At 54.9% G+C, this 18139-nt stretch overlaps 1 protein-coding gene across 1 annotated transcript in view; it reads left to right on the top strand.

The window, feature by feature from the left end:
* The first annotated feature begins 2280 nt into the window (after positions 1–2280).
* LOC139748815 (glutamate-gated chloride channel-like) overlaps positions 2281–18139 on the top strand; it is a 20282-nt gene continuing 4423 nt past the window's right edge. Inside the window, exons 1-5 of the mRNA XM_071662246.1 lie at positions 2281–2398; positions 8240–8469; positions 12367–12678; positions 13120–13149; positions 14110–14350. Coding sequence (XP_071518347.1) covers positions 2281–2398; positions 8240–8469; positions 12367–12678; positions 13120–13149; positions 14110–14349 — 930 coding nt within the window. The 3' untranslated portion in view covers position 14350. The remainder of the gene's footprint in view (positions 2399–8239; positions 8470–12366; positions 12679–13119; positions 13150–14109; positions 14351–18139) is intronic.

Genomic DNA, 18139 nt, shown 5'->3' with positions numbered 1-18139 from the left:
TAGTGTCAGCTGGAGCCATGGGGTGGGTGGGTGGGGACCCTTAGTGTCATCTGGGGCTATGGTGCTGGTTGGGAGCCTTAGTGTCAGCTGGGGCCATGCTACGGGCAGATGGGGAGCCTTAGTGTCAGTTGGGGCCATGTTGCTGGTGGGGAGCCTTAGTGTCAGCTGGGGCCATTGTGCGGGCGGGTGGGTAGCCTTAGTATCAGTTGGGGCCATGGCGCGGGTGGGTGGGGAGTCTTAGTGTCATCTGGGGCCATGGCGCGGGTGGATGGGGAGCCTTAGTGTCGGCTGTGGCCATGGCGCTGGTGGGCGGGGAGCCTTAGTGTCAACTGGGGCCATGGCGTGGTAGGGGAGCCTTAGTGTCCTCTGAGGCTATGGGGCGGGTGGATGGGGAGTCTTAGTGCCAATTTGGGCCATGGCGTGGGTGGGTGGGGAGCCTTAGTGTCAGCTGCGGCCATGGTGCGGGTGGGTGGGAAGCCTTAGTGTCAGTTGGGGCCATGGCGCGGGTGGGTGGAGAGCCTTAGTGTGAGCTGCGGCCGTGGTGCGGGTGGGTGGGGAGCCTTATTGTCAGCTGGGTTCATGGTGCGGGTGGGTGAGGAACCTTACTGTCAGGTGGGGCTATGTTGCGGGCAGGTGTGGAGCCATAGTGTCAGCTGGGGCCATGGTTCTTGTGGGTTGGGACCCTTAGTGTCAGCTGGGGCTATGGGGCGGATGGGTGGGGAGCCTTATTATCCTCTGGGGTCCATGGTGCGTGTGGGGAGCCTTAGTGTCATCTAGGGCCATGCTGCGTGTGGGGAGCCTTAGTGTCAGCTGGGGACATGGTGCGGGCCGGTGGGGAGCCTTAGTGTCAGCTGGTGTCATGGCGTGGGTGGATGGGGAGACTTAGTGTCAGCTGGGGCCATGGCGCGGATAGGTGGAGAGCCTTAGTGTCAGCTGGGGCCATGGCGCGGGAGGGTGGTGAGCCTTATTGTCAGCTGGGGCCATGTTCCTCGTGGGTGGGGAGCCTTAGTGTCAGCTGGGACCATGATGCGGGCGGGTGGGGAGCCTTATTGTCAGCTGGTTCCATGGGGCGAGTGGGTGGGGAGCCTTAGTGTCTTTTGGGGCCATGGCGCGGGTGGGTGAGGAGCCCTAGTGTCACCTTGGGCCATGTTGCGGTGTGGGTGGGAAGCCTTATTGTCAGTTTTGGCATGGCGCGGGTGGATGGAGAGCCTTAGTGTCAGCTGCGGCCATGGTGCGGGTGGGTGGGGAGTCTTATTATCAGTTTGGGCCATGTTGCGGGTGGGTGGGGAGCCTTCGTGTCAGCTGGAGCCATGGTGCGGGCAGATGGGGAGCTTTAGTGTCAGCTGGGCAATGGGGCGGGTGGTTGGGGAGCCTTAGTGTCAGCTGGGGCCATGGTGCAGGTGGGGAGCCCTAGTGTCACCTGGGGCCATGGGGCGGGTAGGTAGAGAGCTTTAGTGTCAACTGGGGAAATAACGCAGGTGGGTGGGGCGCTTTAGTGTCAGTTGGAGCCATGGTACTGGTGGGTGGGAAGCCGTAGTGTCAGCTGGGGCCATGGTTTGGGTGGGTGGAGAGCGTTAGTGTCAGCTGCGGCCATGGCGCGGGTGGGTGGGGAGCCTTATTTTCAGCTGGGACCATTGTGTGGGTGGGTGGGGAGCCTTAGTGTCAGCTGAGTCCATGGTGCAGGCGGGTGGGGAGCCTTAGTGTCAGCTGGGGCCATGGGGCGGGTGGGTGGAGAGCCTTAGTGTCATATGGGGCCATGGTGCGGCTGGGGAGCCTTATTGTCAGCTGGGGCCATGGCGTGGGTGTATGGGGAGCCTTAGTGTCAGGTGGATCTATGGCGCGGGTGGGTGGGGAGCCTTAGTGACATCTGGGGCCATAGGGCGTGTGGTTGGGGAGCCTTACTGTCATTTGGGGCCATGGCGCGGGTGGGTGGGGAGCCTTAGTGTCAGCTAGGGCCATGGGGCTCGTGGGTGGGGAGCCTTAGTGTCAGCTAGGGCCATGGCGCGGGTGGGTTGGGATCCTCAGTGTCAGCTGGGGTAATGGTCGGGTAGGTGGGAAGCCTTAGTGTTAGTTGGGGCTATGGCGCGGGTGGGTGGAGAGCCTTAGTGTCAGCTGGGGCCATGGGGCGGGTGGGTGGGGAGCCTTAGTGTCATCTGGGGCCATGGTGCGGTTGGGGAGCCTTAGTGTCAGCTGGGGACATGGTGCGGGGGGTTGGGGAGCCTTAGTGTCATCTACGGCAATGGCGCGGGTGGGTGGGGAGCTTTAGTGTCATCTGGGGCCATGGTTCGGGTGGTGAGCCTTAGTGACAGCTGGGGCCATGGGGCGGATGTGCGGGAAACCTCAGTGTCATCTGGGGCAATGGTGCGGGTGGGGAGCCTTTGTGTCAGCTGGGGCCATGGTACGGGTGGGTGGGGAGCCTTAGTGTCAGCTGGGGCCATGGCACGGGTGGGTGGTTAGCCTTAGTGTCAGCTGGGGCCGTGGCGTGGGTGGGGAGCCTTAGTGTCAGCTGGGACCATGGGGCGGGTGGGTGGGGAGCTTTAGTGTCAGCTGGGGCCTTGGTGCGGGTGGGTGGGAAGCCTTAGCGTCAGCTGGGGCCATGGCGCGGGTGGGTGGAGAGCCTTAATGTCAGCTGCTGCCATGGTGCGGATGGGTGGGGAGCCTTATTGTCAGCTGGGGCCATGGTGCGGTTGGGTGGGGAACCTTAGTGTCAGCTGGGGCCGTGGTGTGGGCGGGTGGGGAGCCTTAATGTCAGCTGGGGCATTGGGGCGGGTGGGTGGGGATCCTTAGTGTCATCTGGGGCCATCGTGCGGATGGGGAGCCTTAATGTCAGCTGGGGCCATGATGCAGGCGGATGGGGAGCCTTTGTGTCACCTGGGGCCATGGCGCTGGTGGATGGCGAGCCTTAGTGTCAGCTGGGGCCATGGTGCGGGTGGTTGGAGAGCCTTAGTGTCAGCTGGGGCCATGGTGCGGGTGGATGGGGAGCCTTTGTGTCAGCTGGAACCATGGTGCGGGCGGTTGGGGAGCCTTAGTGTCCGCTGGGGCCCTGGCGCTGGCGGGTTGGGAGCCTTAGTGTCAGCTGTGGCCATGGCGCGGTTGGGTGGGGAACCTTAGTGTCAGCTGGGGCCATGGTGTGGGCGTGCGGGGAGCCTTAATGTCAGCTGGGTCCATGGGGCGAGTGGGTTGGGAGCCTTAGTGTCATCTGGGGCCATGTTGCTGATGGGTGTGGAGCCTTATTGTCAGCTGGGGCCATGGTGCGGATGGGTGGGGAGCCTTATTGTCAGCTGGGGCCATGGTGCGGTTGGGTGGGGAGCCTTAGTGCCAGCTGGGGCCATGGTGTGGGCGGGTGGGGAGCCTTAGTGTCAGTTGGGGCCATGGCGCGGGTGGATGGGGAGCCCTAGTGTCAGCTGGGGCCATGGCGCGGGTGCGTGGGGAGCCATAGTGTCAGCTGGGCCCATGGTACGGGTGGGGAGCATTAGTGTCAGCTGGGGCCATGGCGCGGTTGGGTGGGGAACCTTAGGTTCAGCTGGGGCCATGGTGTGGGCGTGTGGGGAGCCTTAATGTCAGCTGGGTCCATTGGGCGGGTGGGTTGGGAGCCTTAGTGTCATCTAGGGCGATGGTGCTGATGGGTGGGGAGCCTTAATATCAGCTGGGGCCATGTGGCGGGTGGGTGGGGAGGTTTAGTGTCATCTGGGGCCATCGTGCGGATGGGGAGCCTTAGTGTCAACTGGGGCCATGATGCAGGCAGGTGGGGAGCCTTAGTGTCAGCTGGGGCCATGGCGCGGATGGATGGGGAGCCTTAGTGTCAGCTGGGGCCATGGCGCGGGTGCGTGGGGAGCCTTAGTGTCAGCTGGGCCCATGGTGCGGGTGGGGAGCATTAGTGTCAGCTGGGGCCATGGTGCGTGTGGGTGGGGAGCCTTAGTGTCAGCTGGGGCCATGGTGCGGGTGGGTGGGGAGCATTAGTGTCACATGGCGCCTTGCGGCGGGTGGTTGGGGAGCCTTAGTGTCATCTGGGGGCTTGGTGCGGGTGGGGAGCCTTAGTGTCAGCTGGGGCCATGGTGCGGTCGGGGAGCCTTAGTGTCAGCTGGGGCCATGGGGCTGCTGGGTTGGAAGCCCTAGTGTCAGTTGGGACCATGGGTCGAGTGGGTGGGGAGCCTTAGTGTCAGCTGGGGCCGTGGCGCGGGTGGGTGGAGAGTCTTAGTGTCAGCTGGGGCCATGGTGCGGGTGGGTGGAGAGCCTTAGTGTCAACTAGGGTCATGGTGCGGGTGGGTGGGTAGCTTTAGTGTCAGCTGGGGCCAAGGTGCAGGTGGGTGGGGAGCCTTAGTGTGTCCTGGGGCCATGAGGCGGGTGGGTTTGGAGCCTTAGTGTCTTATGGGTCCATGGTGCGTGTGGGGAGCCTTAGTGTCAGCTGGGGCCATGGCGCGGATGGGTGGGGAGCCTTAGTGACAGCTGGGGCCATGGTGCGGGTGGTTAACCTTAGTGTCAGCTGGGGCCATGATGCGGGTGGGTGGGGAGGCTTAGTGTCACCTGGGGCCTTGGGACGGTTGGGTAGGGAGCCTTAGTGTCATTTAGGGCCATGGTTCGGGTGGGGAGCCTCAGTGTCAGCTGGGGCCATGGTGCGGGTGGGGAATCTTAGCGTCAGCTGGGGACATGGTGCGGGCGGGTGGAGAGCCTTAGTGTCAGCTGGGGCTATGGCGCAGGGGCGTGGGGAGCCTTACTGTTAGCTGGGGCCATGGCGCGGATGGATGGGGAGCCTTAGTGTCGGCTGGGGACATGGCGTTGGTGGGTGGGGAGCCTTAGTGTCAGCTGGGACCATTGCGCGGGTGGGTGTGGCGCCTCAGTGTCAGCTGGAGCCATGGTGCGGGTGGGTGGGGAACCTTTTTGTCAAATGGGGCCATGGCGCAGGTGTATGGGGAGCCTTAAGGTCAGCTGCGGCCAATGTACGGGTGGATGGGGAGCCATAGTGCTATCTGTGGCCGTGATGCGAGTGGGTGGGGAGCCTTAGTGTCAGCTGGGGCCATTGTACAGGTGGGTGGGGAGCCTTAGTCTCAGCTGGGGCCATGGGGCGGGTGGTTGGGAGCCTTAGTGTCAGCTGGGGCCATGGTGCGGGCGGTGGGGAACCTTAGTGTCAGCTGGGGCCATGGTGTGGGCGGGTGGGGAGCCTTGATGTCAGCTGGGGCCATGGTTCGGGTGGGTGGGGAGCCTTAGTGTCCTCTGGGGCCATGGTGCGGGATGGGGAGCCTTAGTGTCAGCTGGGGCCATGACGCAGGCGGGTGGGGAGCCTTAGTGTCAGCTGGGGCCATGATGCGGGTGTGTTGGGAGCCTTAGTGTCAGCAGGGGCCATGGTGCGGGTGGGTGGTAAGCCTTAGTGTCAGCTGGGGCCATGGTTCGGGTGGGAGAGCCTTAGTGTCAGCTGCGGCTATGGTGCGGATGGGTGGGGAGCCTTATTGTCAGCTGGGGCCATGGTGCGGGCGGTGGGGAACCTTAGTGTCAGCTGGGGCCATGGTGTGGGCGGGAGGGGAGCCTTGATGTCAGCTGGGGCCATGGTTCGGGTGGGTGGGGAGCCTTAGTGTCCTCTGGGGCCATGGTGCGGATGGGGAGCCTTAGTGTCAGCTGGGGCCATGATGCAGGCGGGTGGGGAGCCTTAGTGTCAGCTGGGGCCATGGCGCGGGTGGATGGGGAGCCTTAGTGTCAGCTGGGGCCATGGCGCGGGTGGGTGGAGAGCCTTAGTGTCAGCTGGGGCCATGGCGCGGGTGGGTTGGGAGCCTTAGTGTCAGCTGTGGCCATGGCGCGAGTGCGTAGGGAGCCTTAGTGTCAGCTGGGTCCTTGGTGCGGGTGGGTAGGGAGCCTTATTGTCAGCTGGAGCCATGGTGCGGGTGTGGGGAGGCTTAGTGTCAGCTGGGGCCGTGGTGCAGGTGGGTGGGGAGCCTTAGTGTCAGCTGGGGCCATGGGGCGGATGGTTGGGAGCCTTAGTGTCAATTGGGGCCATGGTGCGGGTGGGGAGCCTTAGTGTCGCTGGGGCCATGATACGGGTGGTTGGGAGGCTTAGTGTCAGCTGGGGCCATGGTGCGGGTGAGTGGGGTGCCTTAGTGTCACCTGGGACCTTGGGGCGGTTGGGTGGGGAGCCTTAGTGTCATCTGGGGCCATGTTGTGGGTGGGGAACCTTAGTGTCAGCTGGGACCATTGTGCGGTTAGGGAGCCTTAGTGTCAGTTGTGGCCATGATGCGGGTGGGTGGGGAGACTTAATGTCAGCTAGTGCCATGGCGCGGGTGGGTGGGGAGCCTTAGTGTCAGCTGTGGACATGGGCTCGTGAGTTGGGAGCCTTAGTGTCATCTGAGGCCATGGCGCGCGTGGGTGGGGAGCCTTAGTGTCAGCTGGGGCCATGGCACGGGTGGGTGGGGATCCTTAGTGTCAGCTGGGACCTTGGGGCGTGTGGGTGGGGAGCCTTAGTGTCAGCTGGGGCCATGGCGCAGGTGGGTGGGAAGCCTCAGTGTCAGCTGGGGCCATGGTACGGGTGGGTGGGAAGCCTTAGTGTCAGATGGGACCATGGCGCAGGTGGGTGGAGAGCCTTAGTGTCAGCTGGGGCTATGGTGCGGATGGGTGGGGAAACCTTATTGTCAGCTGGGGCCATGGTGCGGGTGGGTTGGGAACCTTAGTTTCAGCTGGGGCCATGGTGTTGGCGGGTGGGGAGCCTGAATGTCAGCTGGGGCCATGGGGTGGGTGGATGGGGAGCCTTAGTGTCATCTGGGGCCATGGTGCGGGTGGGGAGCCTTAGTGTCAGCTGGGGCCATGATGCTGGCGGGTGGGGAGCCTTAGTGTCAGCTGGGGCCATGGCGCGGGTGGGTGGAGAGCCTTAGTGTCAGCTGGGGCCATGGTGCGGGTGGGTGGAGAGCCTTAGTGTCAACTGGGGCCATAGTGCGGGTCGATGGGGAGCCTTAGTGTCAGCTGGATCCATGATCCGTTCGGCTGGGGAGCCTTAGTGTCAGCTGGGGCCATGGCGCGGGCGGGTGGGGAGCCTTAGTGTCAACTGGGGCCATGGCGTGGGTGCGGGGTGAGCCTTCGTGTCAGCTGGGACCATGGTGCGGGTGGGTGGGGAGCGTTATTGTCAGCTGGGGCCATGGTGCGGGTGTGTGGGAGACCTAGTGTCAGCTGGAGCCATGGTGCAGGTGGATGGGGAGCCTTAGTGTCAGCCTGGGCCATGGGGCGGGTTTGTGGGGAGCCTTAGTGTCATCTGGGGCCATGGTGATGGGTGGGTAGCCTTAGTGTCAGCTGGGGCATGGCGTGGGTGCCTGGGGAGTCTTAGTGTCGGGGCCATGGTGCGGGTGGGGAGCTTTCGTGTCAGCTGGAGCCATGATGCGGGTGGTTGGGGAGCCGTAGTGTCAGCTGGGGCTATGGTGCGTTGGGTGGGGAGCCTTAGTGTCACCTGGGGCCTTGGGGCGGTTGGGTGGGGAGCCTTAGTGTCATCTGGGGCCATGGTGCGGGTGGGGAGCCTTAGTGTCAGCTGGGGCCATGGTGCGGGTGGGGGAGTCTTACTCAGCTGGTGCCATGATGCGGGTGGGTGGAGAGCCTTTGTGTCAGCTGGGGCCATGGCGGGCGGGTGGGGAGCCTTAGTGTAAACTGTGGCCATGGCGTGGGTGCGTGGGGAGCCTTAGTGTCAGCTGGGGCCATGGTGCGGGTGGGTGGGGAGCCTTAGTCTCAGCTGGGGCCATGGGGCGGGTAGGGAGCCTTAGTGTCAGTTGGGGCCATGGTGCGGGTGGATAGGGAGCTTTAGTGTCAGCTGGGGCCATGGCGCGGGTGGGTGGGGAGCCTTAGTGGCAGCTGGGACCTTGGTGCGGGTGGGTGGGGAGCCTTAGTGTCAGCTGAGGCCATGGCGCGGGTGGGTGGGTAGCCTTAGTGTCAGCTGGGGCCATGGCGCGGGTGGGTGGGGAGCCTTCTTTCCTCCCACAGGAGAGTACAACTCCCTCCCTCCCTTCCTTCCTCCCACAGGAGAGTACAACTCCCTCCCTCCCTTCCTTCCTCCCACAGGAGAGTACAACTCCCATCCTTCCTTCCTCCCACAGGAGAGTACAACTCCCATCCTTCCTTCCTCCCACAGGAGAGTACAACTCCCATCCTTCCTTCCTCCCACAGGAGAGTATAACCCCCTCCCATCCTTCCTTCCTCCCACAGGAGAGTATAACCCCCTCCCATCCTTCCTTCCTCCCACAGGAGAGTACAACTCCCTCCTTCCTTCCTCCCACAGGAGAGTACAGCTGCCTCAAGGTCAACCTCAAGTTCAAGCGGGAGTTCTCCTACTACTTGATCCAGTACTACATCCCGTGTTGTATGTTGGTCATCGTCTCGTGGGTCTCCTTCTGGTTGGATCAATATGCTGTTCCGGCACGTGTGGCGCTCGGGGTCACCACACTCCTGACCATGTCCACACAGAACGCTGGCATCAACCAGTCCCTCCCGCCCGTCTCCTACACCAAGGTAAGGTCAACACATCAACCAGTCCCTCCCGCCCGTCTCCTACACCAAGGTAAGGTCAACACATCAACCAGTCCCTCCCGCCCGTCTCCTACACCAAGGTAAGGTCAACACATCAACCAGTTCCTCCCGCCCGTCTCCTACACCAAGGTAAGGTCAACACATCAACCAGTCCCTCCCGCCCGTCTCCTACACCAAGGTAAGGTCAACACATCAACCAGTCCCTCCCGCCCGTCTCCTACACCAAGGTAAGGTCAACACATCAACCAGTCCCTCCTGCCCGTCTCCTACACCAAGGTAAGGTCAACACATCAACCAGTCCCTCCCGCCCGTCTCCTACACCAAGGTGAGGTCAACACATCAACCAGTCCCTCCCGCCCGTCTCCTACACCAAGGTAAGGTCAACACATCAACCAGTCCCTCCCGCCCGTCTCCTACACCAAGGTAAGGTCAACACATCAACCAGTCCCTCCCGCCCGTCTCCTACACCAAGGTAAGGTCAACACATCAACCAGTCCCTCCCGCCCGTCTCCTACACCAAGGTAAGGTCAACACATCAACCAGTCCCTCCCGCCCGTCTCCTACACCAAGGTGAGGTCAACACATCAACCAGTCCCTCCCGCCCGTCTCCTACACCAAGGTAAGGTCAACACATCAACCAGTCCCTCCCGCCCGTCTCCTACACCAAGGTAAGGTCAACACATCAACCAGTCCCTCCCGCCCGTCTCCTACACCAAGGTAAGGTCAACACATCATCCAATTCCTCCCGCCCGTCTCCTACACCAAGGTGAGGTCAACACATCAACCAGTCCCTCCCGCCCGTCTCCTACACCAAGGTAAGGTCAACACATCAACCAGTCCCTCCCGCCCGTCTCCTACACCAAGGTAAGGTCAACACATCAACCAGTCCCTCCCGCCCGTCTCCTACACCAAGGTAAGGTCAACACATCATCCAATTCCTCCCGCCCGTCTCCTACACCAAGGTGAGGTCAACACATCAACCAGTCCCTCCCGCCCGTCTCCTACACCAAGGTAAGGTCAACACATCAACCAGTCCCTCCCGCCCGTCTCCTACACCAAGGTAAGGTCAACACATCAACCAGTCCCTCCCACCCGTCTCCTACACCAAGGTAAGGTCAACCCATCAACCAGTCCCTCCCGCCCGTCTCCTACACCAAGGTAAGGTCAACACATCATCCAATTCCTCCCGCCCGTCTCCTACACCAAGGTGAGGTCAACACATCAACCAGTCCCTCCCGCCCGTCTCCTACACCAAGGTAAGGTCAACACATCAACCAGTCCCTCCCGCCCGTCTCCTACACCAAGGTAAGGTCAACACATCAACCAGTCCCTCCCGCCCGTCTCCTACACCAAGGTAAGGTCAACACATCAACCAGTCCCTCCCGCCCGTCTCCTACACCAAGGTAAGGTCAACACATCAACACCGCTCACACATCAACAATGCAGTGAAAATCAAAACTGAAATAAAAAATAATCAATAAAACAAAAGTAAAGATCAATAAAACGAAAGTAAAGATCAATAAAACAAAAAAAATATCAATTAAACGAAAGTAAAGATCAATAAAACCAAAGTACAGATCAATAAAAGAAAGTAAAGATCAATAAAACAAAAGTAAAGATCAATAAAACAAAGTAAAGATCAATAAAACAAAATGAAGATCAGTTAAACGAAAATGATTAATAAATCGAAAATATAGGTCAATGGAATGTAAAAAAAGATCAATAAAACAAACGTAAAGATCAGTATAACAAAATAAAGATCAATTAAACGAAAATGAAGCGAAAAAAAAAGATCAATGGAGTGTAGAAAATATCAATAAAACGAATGTAAAGATCAATATAACTAAACAAATATCAATAAAACGAAAATTAAGATTAATAAAGCGAAAATATAGATCAATAGAATGTAAAAAAATCAATAAAACGAAAAAGATCAACAGATTCTAAAAGATCAGAAATTGTAAAAAAAGATCAGTGAATTGTAAAAAAAAAAAATCAATGATTAGTAAAAAAAAAATCAAACAATTGTAAAAGATCAATAAATTGTAAAAAAAAATCAATAAATTGTGAAAGAAATCAATAAATTTAAAAATGTCAATAAATTGAAAAAAAATAAAATCAATAAAACAAATATAAAGAATGCATTCTAGGGAATACAGCGGAGAGAAAGTGTAATAGATAAAGAAATAAGTAGTAAAGATGGCAATAGATAACTAAAGTCATATCCAGGTCATTAATAACTTACAAGGGAGGTAATTATAACCAAATTATAAACAATAAAATAAGAAACGCAGAAATAGAGAAAAGAAATAAGAAATGTGATAAAGGAGAATAAGGTAAATATAAATATAAACATAAGGATTATGCAAATCATGTTATCTGTTAAGATTTGATAATTGTTAATAAAGAAAGTAATATTGACAAAATAATCCATATGGATTATTTGCAGTCATAAATGATTATTTTGTGAATCCTCCAAATTATTTTTATATTTTTTAAAAGGTTCAAGAAATTATTCTATATTTGATAATTTAAAGGTAATCACGGAATGAAATTAAAGCCAAACTCTCAATATTTCTGGATCTATTTTAAAGGAAGTGAAATTATTTTTGTTATATTTGATATATATCACATTTGATATATATCACATTTTATATATTTATTGTATTCATTTATACAATTTTGAAAGGGTTTTCACTTATTATGATTAACAGTTTAAGGCGAACATGTGATATTTGCGAGTAATTCAAGTATATTCGTGTGTATGTCGCCGTTGAAAGCAACAAGAGAATTAGAAATAGTTTGTCCTTAAACGTTTACGTCCGTTTTCTACAATACCGAATAAAAGAAAATAGTTGAGTGGGATACTAATGTATGTTGAGTTTATTATGGTTTTTGTCGCATTACCAAATTGAAAAGCCCGATAGAATTGAAAAGCTTGACAGGTTTCCTAAATATGAAATATATACATCGCTGTGACAAGAAAAAACAGACATTATCACCAGAAACAAAATGTATTTACGTATATAAACGAAGATAAAAATATATATCTCGATGTAACAAGTATTAATATTGTTACCCTTACAACTGTTAACGTTTTCTCTGATGTAGTATTTAGGAAAACTTTGTATGGCACACTATTATTAATGAATTTCCACACGGTAATTGTCGTACTTCCTTATTTTTCGTGTTTCAGAAGATTCGAAGATCACGGATAGTATAGAAATAAGATCTCTGTTGGTGTGAAAAGAAATATATATATATATATATATATATATATATATATATATATATATATATATATATATATATATATATATATATATATATATTCCGAAAAGTGAATTAAAATTGTGGTAGGACGTTAGGTCATCTTGTATTAATTCTTAAGAAGCAGGAGACAGGTGGAACCACAATAGTTCTGGAGTTTCATTACGGCCGACCCCGCTACGCTGTGTAGCTCAGCCTCATTCAAGCCGAGGCTTCCAGGAATTATGTTCTTCTTTCCTTCTTTCTCTCGCTTTCCGAATCTTCTTTCATGAAGGGCGTTCATTCACCGACTTTCTCTGGGGCTTCTATCACGATCCTGCTTTATTATCACACTTTTATGTTGTTGTTTTTTTCCCCCTCCTCTCCTTCACCCACTCTTCCCTTACTCATCTCAATCCTTACCCACCATTTACTAATTTCCATTACTCATTTACCCACACTTACTCACCCACCCTTACTTTCACTCATCCATATAACTCCTCCACCTCCCTCCTCCCTCTTACTCACCCACGACCCTCTCCACTCATGACCGGTGAGTCGTCCCCTCCTCCTCCTGCTGTTGACTCATCCTTGCTGACCTTGACTCACCCGTTGGTACTCACCTGGCAGGCCATAGACGTGTGGACGGGGGTGTGCCTTACTTTCGTGTTCGGGGCGCTGCTCGAGTTCGCCCTGGTCAACTACGCCTCCAGGTCGGACCTGCAGCGGGAGAAACTGAAGAAGCAGCAGCGACGGTGGGACCTGGAGAACCAGGCCGCGTTCGAGGCCGCCTCCATGATGGCCTCGACCTCTGACCCCCACCATGACCCCCACCATGACCCCCACGGACCCCCACCCCAGCGCCTGGACTACCAGCACGCTAACTACTCGCCCGATAACGAGGGCCCGATGCCCGATTACCCGAGCATGGTTAGGGAGAGGGTGAGTACGAGCAACCACATAACTGCCACTTGACCTGAGAAATGATGATAATAATGATGATAATAATGATGATGATAATAATAATGATGATTATGATAATGGTTATATATATATATATATATATATATATATATATATATATATATATATATATATATATATATATATATATATATTGAATGAAATATTTCTTATATTTGTACACATACACACACACACACTCACACACACACACACACACACACACACACACACACACACACATAGACACACACCCACACTCACACACACACACACACACACACACACACACACACACACACACACACACACACACACACACACACACACACACATAGACACACACTCACACACACACACACACACACACACACAATATCTGCATTGTGCCTCATGTTCACATGCCCCCCTCCCCCCCAGATGGAGAACGGGTTCCCGGCGTTTTCTATGGTAGGTATGAAGGCTAGAGACCTGGTGTTGTATGAGACCAGTTCAGATCAGAGATGATGATCTCATGAGATATGAGAGAGATGTGTGAGGTCCAACCTCACATTTGCCTCATTATTGATAACTGTCATTTATGAGTGAAGTTATTAGTTATTATATGGAGTGTCATGGGATTAGTTTTATATGAAGGAAGGAAGTTCATATAAGTTAACATTAGTTATTATAACTAATTAATGTGATGGAACATTAATTAATATAATTAGTTCATATTATTTAACAACACAATTATTGAACATTAGTAAATATAATTAGTTAATGTTGAACATTAGTGAATATGATTATTTAACAATTATTGAATATTAGGTAATATAATAAATCATTAACTTAATTAGTTAACATATTTGAGCATTAGTTGAAATAATTATTCAGTGAAATTGATCATTAGTTAATGTAATTATATCGTATGTAATCATAAAAAGGATCGAACGTGTGTTGCCCCACAAGGGCACCATCGTTCGTATGTGTGTGTTTGTGTGTTAGGAGATGGTAAACATCTCTCTATCTCTCTGTGTCTCTGCCTCTCTGTATATCTATCTCTCTGTGTCTCTGCGTCTATGTGTCTGTCTCTGTGTCTCTATCTCTCTGTCTGTCTCTATCTCTGTGTCTCTGTCTCTACCTCTGTGTCTCTATGTCTTTGTCTGTCTCTATCTCTCTGTGTCTCTGTCTCTATCTCTGTGTCTCTATCTCTATGTGTCTCTATCTCTCTGTGTCTCTGTCTCTCTATCTCTCTGTGTCTCTGTCTCTATCTGCGTGTTTCTATCTCTCTATGTGTATCTATCTCTCCGTGCCTCTATATCTCTCTGTATCTCTCCATGCCTCTATCTCTCCGTGCCTCTCTGTATCTCTCCATGCCTCTATCTCTCCGTGCCTCTCTGTATCTCTCCCGTCCTCCCCGCACATCAGCGTCTGCTGGTGCCGCCCTACAGGGAGGGGGTCGTGGGTGGTGGGTCCTCCTCCTCCGCCGCCACCAACCACCTGTGTGAGGTCCATCTTCAAGGGCCTCGTAAGGACTGTTGTCGATCCTGGTTGGCCAAGTTCCCCACCCGCAGTAAACGTATTGACGTCATCGCACGCATCACCTTCCCCCTCGTCTTCGCCCTCTTCAACGTCGCCTACTGGAGCGCGTATCTCTCCTGCGAATAGCGTAAGTAGTGTAGGTCGCCCGCCTCCCTGCTGTAGGGCGGGGCGGACGACCTACTGGCCCCGAGGGCCGCCTACTGGCCCCGAGGGGCGCCTCCCTCCTGAAAGTGGCCAGGCGACCTCCACACACCGGGCGGACGACCCTGGGTCACCATGTGACCTGTGACCTTGACCTTGACCTGTGACCTGATGACTCTCATGTATGAGGGTCAGCTGTGGTCACCCAGCGTGTGGCGACGCTGTTCATATGACGAAGGAGCGGCCATGACACTCGACACTTATAACGAAGTGGTCATTACAGTGAACAGTTATAACGAAATGGCTATTACAGTGAACAGTTATAACGAAATGGCTATTACAGTGAACAGTTATAACGAAATGGCTATTACAGTGAACAGTTATAACGAAATGGCTATTACAGTGAACAGTTATAACGAAATGGCTATTACAGTGAACAGTTATAACGAAATGGCTATTACAGTGAACAGTTATAACGAAATGGTCATTACAGTGAATAGTTATAACGAAATGGCCATTACAGTGAACAGTTATAACGAAATGGCTATTACAGTGAACAGTTATAACGAAATGGTCATTACAGTGAATAGTTATAACGAAATGGCCATTACAGTGAACAGTTATAACGAAATGGCTATTACAGTGAACAGTTATAACGAAATGGCTATTACAGTGAACAGTTATAACGAAATGGTCATTACAGTGAATAGTTATAACGAAATGGCCATTACAGTGAACAGTTATAACGAAATGGCTATTACAGTGAACAGTTATAACGAAATGGCTATTACAGTGAACAGTTATAACGAAATGGCTATTACAGTGAACAGTTGTAACGCAGCGGCCGTTACAGTGAACATTTATAACGAAGTGGCCATGATAGTGAAGTTATAACGAAGTGGCCATGATAGTGAAGTTATAACGAAGTGGCCATGATAGTGAAGTTATAACGAAGTGGCCATTACAGTGGTTATAACGAAGCGGCCATTATAGTGAACATTTATAACGCAGCGGCCATTATAGTGAAGTTATAACGAAGTGGCCATTACAGTGAACAGTTATAACGAAGTGGCCATTACAGTGAACAGTTATAACGAAGTGGCCATTACAGTGAACAGTTATAACGAAGTGGCCATTACAGTGTACAGGTGTAACAAAGTGTCTAATAATAGGCACAAAAACCCAACAGCAAAGTTGACACACACACCGCACGTTTTCTGTGACCACCTCACCCCCCCCCCTCCCCACCCCCCTGGGTTGGTCGAGCCATGGCTCTGGTCGCGACACCCCAGAGGGCGCTCCTGCTCTAGGGAGGTCAACGTGGAGGAGCCCCCCCCCCCCGCCCCCCTCACCATAAACAAGACGTGACAATCTCTTATCTCCCTTATCTTGGGGGGGGGGGAGGGGGGGCTGGTCACTGTCATGTATAGTGGTATGAGGGATGGTTGTGTGTGGTGTGTGGGGTGTGGGGTGTGGTGTGTGGGGTGTGGGGTGTGGTGTGTGTGGTGTGTGGGGTGTGGGCTGTGGTGTGTGGTGTGTGGGGTGTGGAGTGTGGGGTGTGTGGTGTGTGGTGTGTGGGGTGTAGTGTGTGGGGTGTGGTGTGTGGGTGTGGTGTGTGGTGTGTGGTGTGTGGTGTGTGGGGTGTGGGGTGTGGTGTGTGGTGTGTGGGTGTGGGTGTGTGGTGTGTGGGGTGTGGTGTGTGGTGTGTGGGGTTGGGTGTGGTGTGTGGTGTGTGGGGTGTGGTGTGTGGGGTGTGGTGTGTGGTGTGTGGTGTGTGGGGTGTGGTGTGTGGTGTGTGGGTGTGGTGTGTGGTGTGTGGGGTGTGGTGTGTGGGGTGTGGGGTGTGGTGTGTGGGGTGTGGGGTGTGGTGTGTGGGGTGTGGTGTGTGGGGTGTGGGGTGTGGTGTGTGGGTGTGTGGGGTGTGGTGTGTGGGGTGTGGTGTGTGGGGTGTGGTGTGTGGGGTGTGGGTGTGTGGTGTGTGGTGTGTGGGGTGTGGGGTGTGGGGTGTGGTGTGTGGGGTGTGGTGTGTGGGGTGTGGTGTGTGGGGTGTGGTGTGTGGGTGTGTGGGGTGTGGTGTGTGGGGTGTGGGTGTGGGGTGTGGTGTGTGGTGTGTGGGGTGTGTGGGTGTGTGGGGTGTGGGGTGTGGGGTGTGGGTGTGTGGGGTGTGGTGTGTGGGGTGTGGTGTGGGTGTGGTGTGGTGGGGTGTGGTGGGTGGGTTGGGGTGTGGGGTGTGGTGTGTGGGGTGTGGTGGGGTGTGTGTTGTGGGGTGTGGGGTGGTGTGGGTGTGGGGTGTGGGGTGTGGGGTGTGGTGTGTGGGGTGTGGTGTGTGGGTGTGGGTGGGGGGGGGGTGTGGGGTGTGGTGTGTGGGGTGTGGGGCTGTGGTGTGGGTGGGGGGGTGTGTGGGGTGTGGTGTGGGGGTTGGGGTGGTGTGGGGTGGGTTGTGGGTGTGTGGGTGTGGTGTGTGGGGTGTGGGTGGTTGGGTTGTGGGGGGTGGGTGGTGGGGTGTGTGGGGTGTGGGGTGTGGGGGTGTGGGGTGTGGGGTGTGGTGGGGTGTGGGTGTGGGGTGTGGGGGTGTGGTGTGGTGTGTGGGGTGGTGGTTGTGGGGTGTGGTGTGTGGGTGTGGTGGGGTGTGGGGTGTGGGTGTGGGGTGTGGTGTGTGGGGGTGGTGGGGTGTGGTGTGTGGGGTGTGGTGTGTGGGGTGTGGTGTGTGTTGTGGGGTGTGGGTGTGGTGTGTGGGGTGGGTGTGGGTGTGGTGTGTGTGGGGTGTGGGGTGTGGTGTGTGTGGGGGTGTGTGGGTGTGGGTTTGTGGGTGTGGGGTGTGGTGTGTGTGGGGTGTGGGGTGTGGTGTGGTGTGTGGGTGTGGTTGTGGGGTGTGGTGTGGTGTGGGGTGTGGTGTGGGTGGGTGTGTGGGGTGTGGTGTGTGGTGGTGTGGGGTGTGGTGTGTGGGGTGTGTGGTGTGTGGGGGTGGGTGGTGTGGGGTGTGGGGTGTGGTGGTGTGGGGTGTGGTTGTGGGTGTGTGGTGTGTGTGGGTGTGGTGTGTGGGGTGTGGGTGTGGGTGTGGGTGGGTGTGTGGTGTGTGGGGTGTGGTGTGTGGGTGTGTGGGGTGTGGGGTGTGGTGGTGTGGTGTGTGGGGTGTGGTGTGTGGGTGTGGGTGTGGGTGTGGTGTGTGGGGTGTGGGTTGTGTGGTGTGTGGGGTGTGGGTTGTGGGTGTGGGGTGTGTGTGGGTGTGGGTGGTGGGGTGTGGTGGTGTGTGTGGTGTGTGGGTGTGGGTGTTGTGGGGTGTGGGGGTGTGGTGTGTGGGTGTGTGTGGGGTGTGGTGTGGGGTGTGGTGTGTGGGGTGTGGTGTGTGTGTGGGGTGTGGGGGTGGTGTGTGGGGTGTGTGTGTGGGTGTGGTTGTGGTGTGTGTGTGTGTGTGGGGTTGGGTGGTTGTGGTGTGTGGGGTGTGTTGTGTGGGGTTGGTGTGGGTGGGTGTGTTGGTTTGGTGGTGTGGGGTGTGGTGTGTGGGTGTGGGGTGTGGTGTGGGTGTGGGGTGTGTGGGTGTGTGTGGGGTGTGGTGTGTGGGGTGTGTGGGTGTGGGGTGTGTGGGTGTGGTGTGTGGGGTGTGGTGTGTTGGGGTTGGTGGGGTGTGGTGTGGGTGTGGTGTGGTGTGTGTGGGTGTGGGTGTGTGGTGTGTGGGGTGTGGGTTGTGTGGGGTTGTGGGTGTGGGGTGTGGGTGTGGGTGGGGTGTGGTGTGTGGGTTGGTGTGTGGGGTGTGTGGTGTGTGGGGTGTGGTGTG

The sequence above is a fragment of the Panulirus ornatus genome, chromosome 5, assembly GCF_036320965.1.
Source record: "Panulirus ornatus isolate Po-2019 chromosome 5, ASM3632096v1, whole genome shotgun sequence".
NCBI classification, from domain to species: domain Eukaryota; kingdom Metazoa; phylum Arthropoda; class Malacostraca; order Decapoda; family Palinuridae; genus Panulirus; species Panulirus ornatus.
This window is presented reverse-complemented; position numbering and strand designations above follow the sequence as displayed.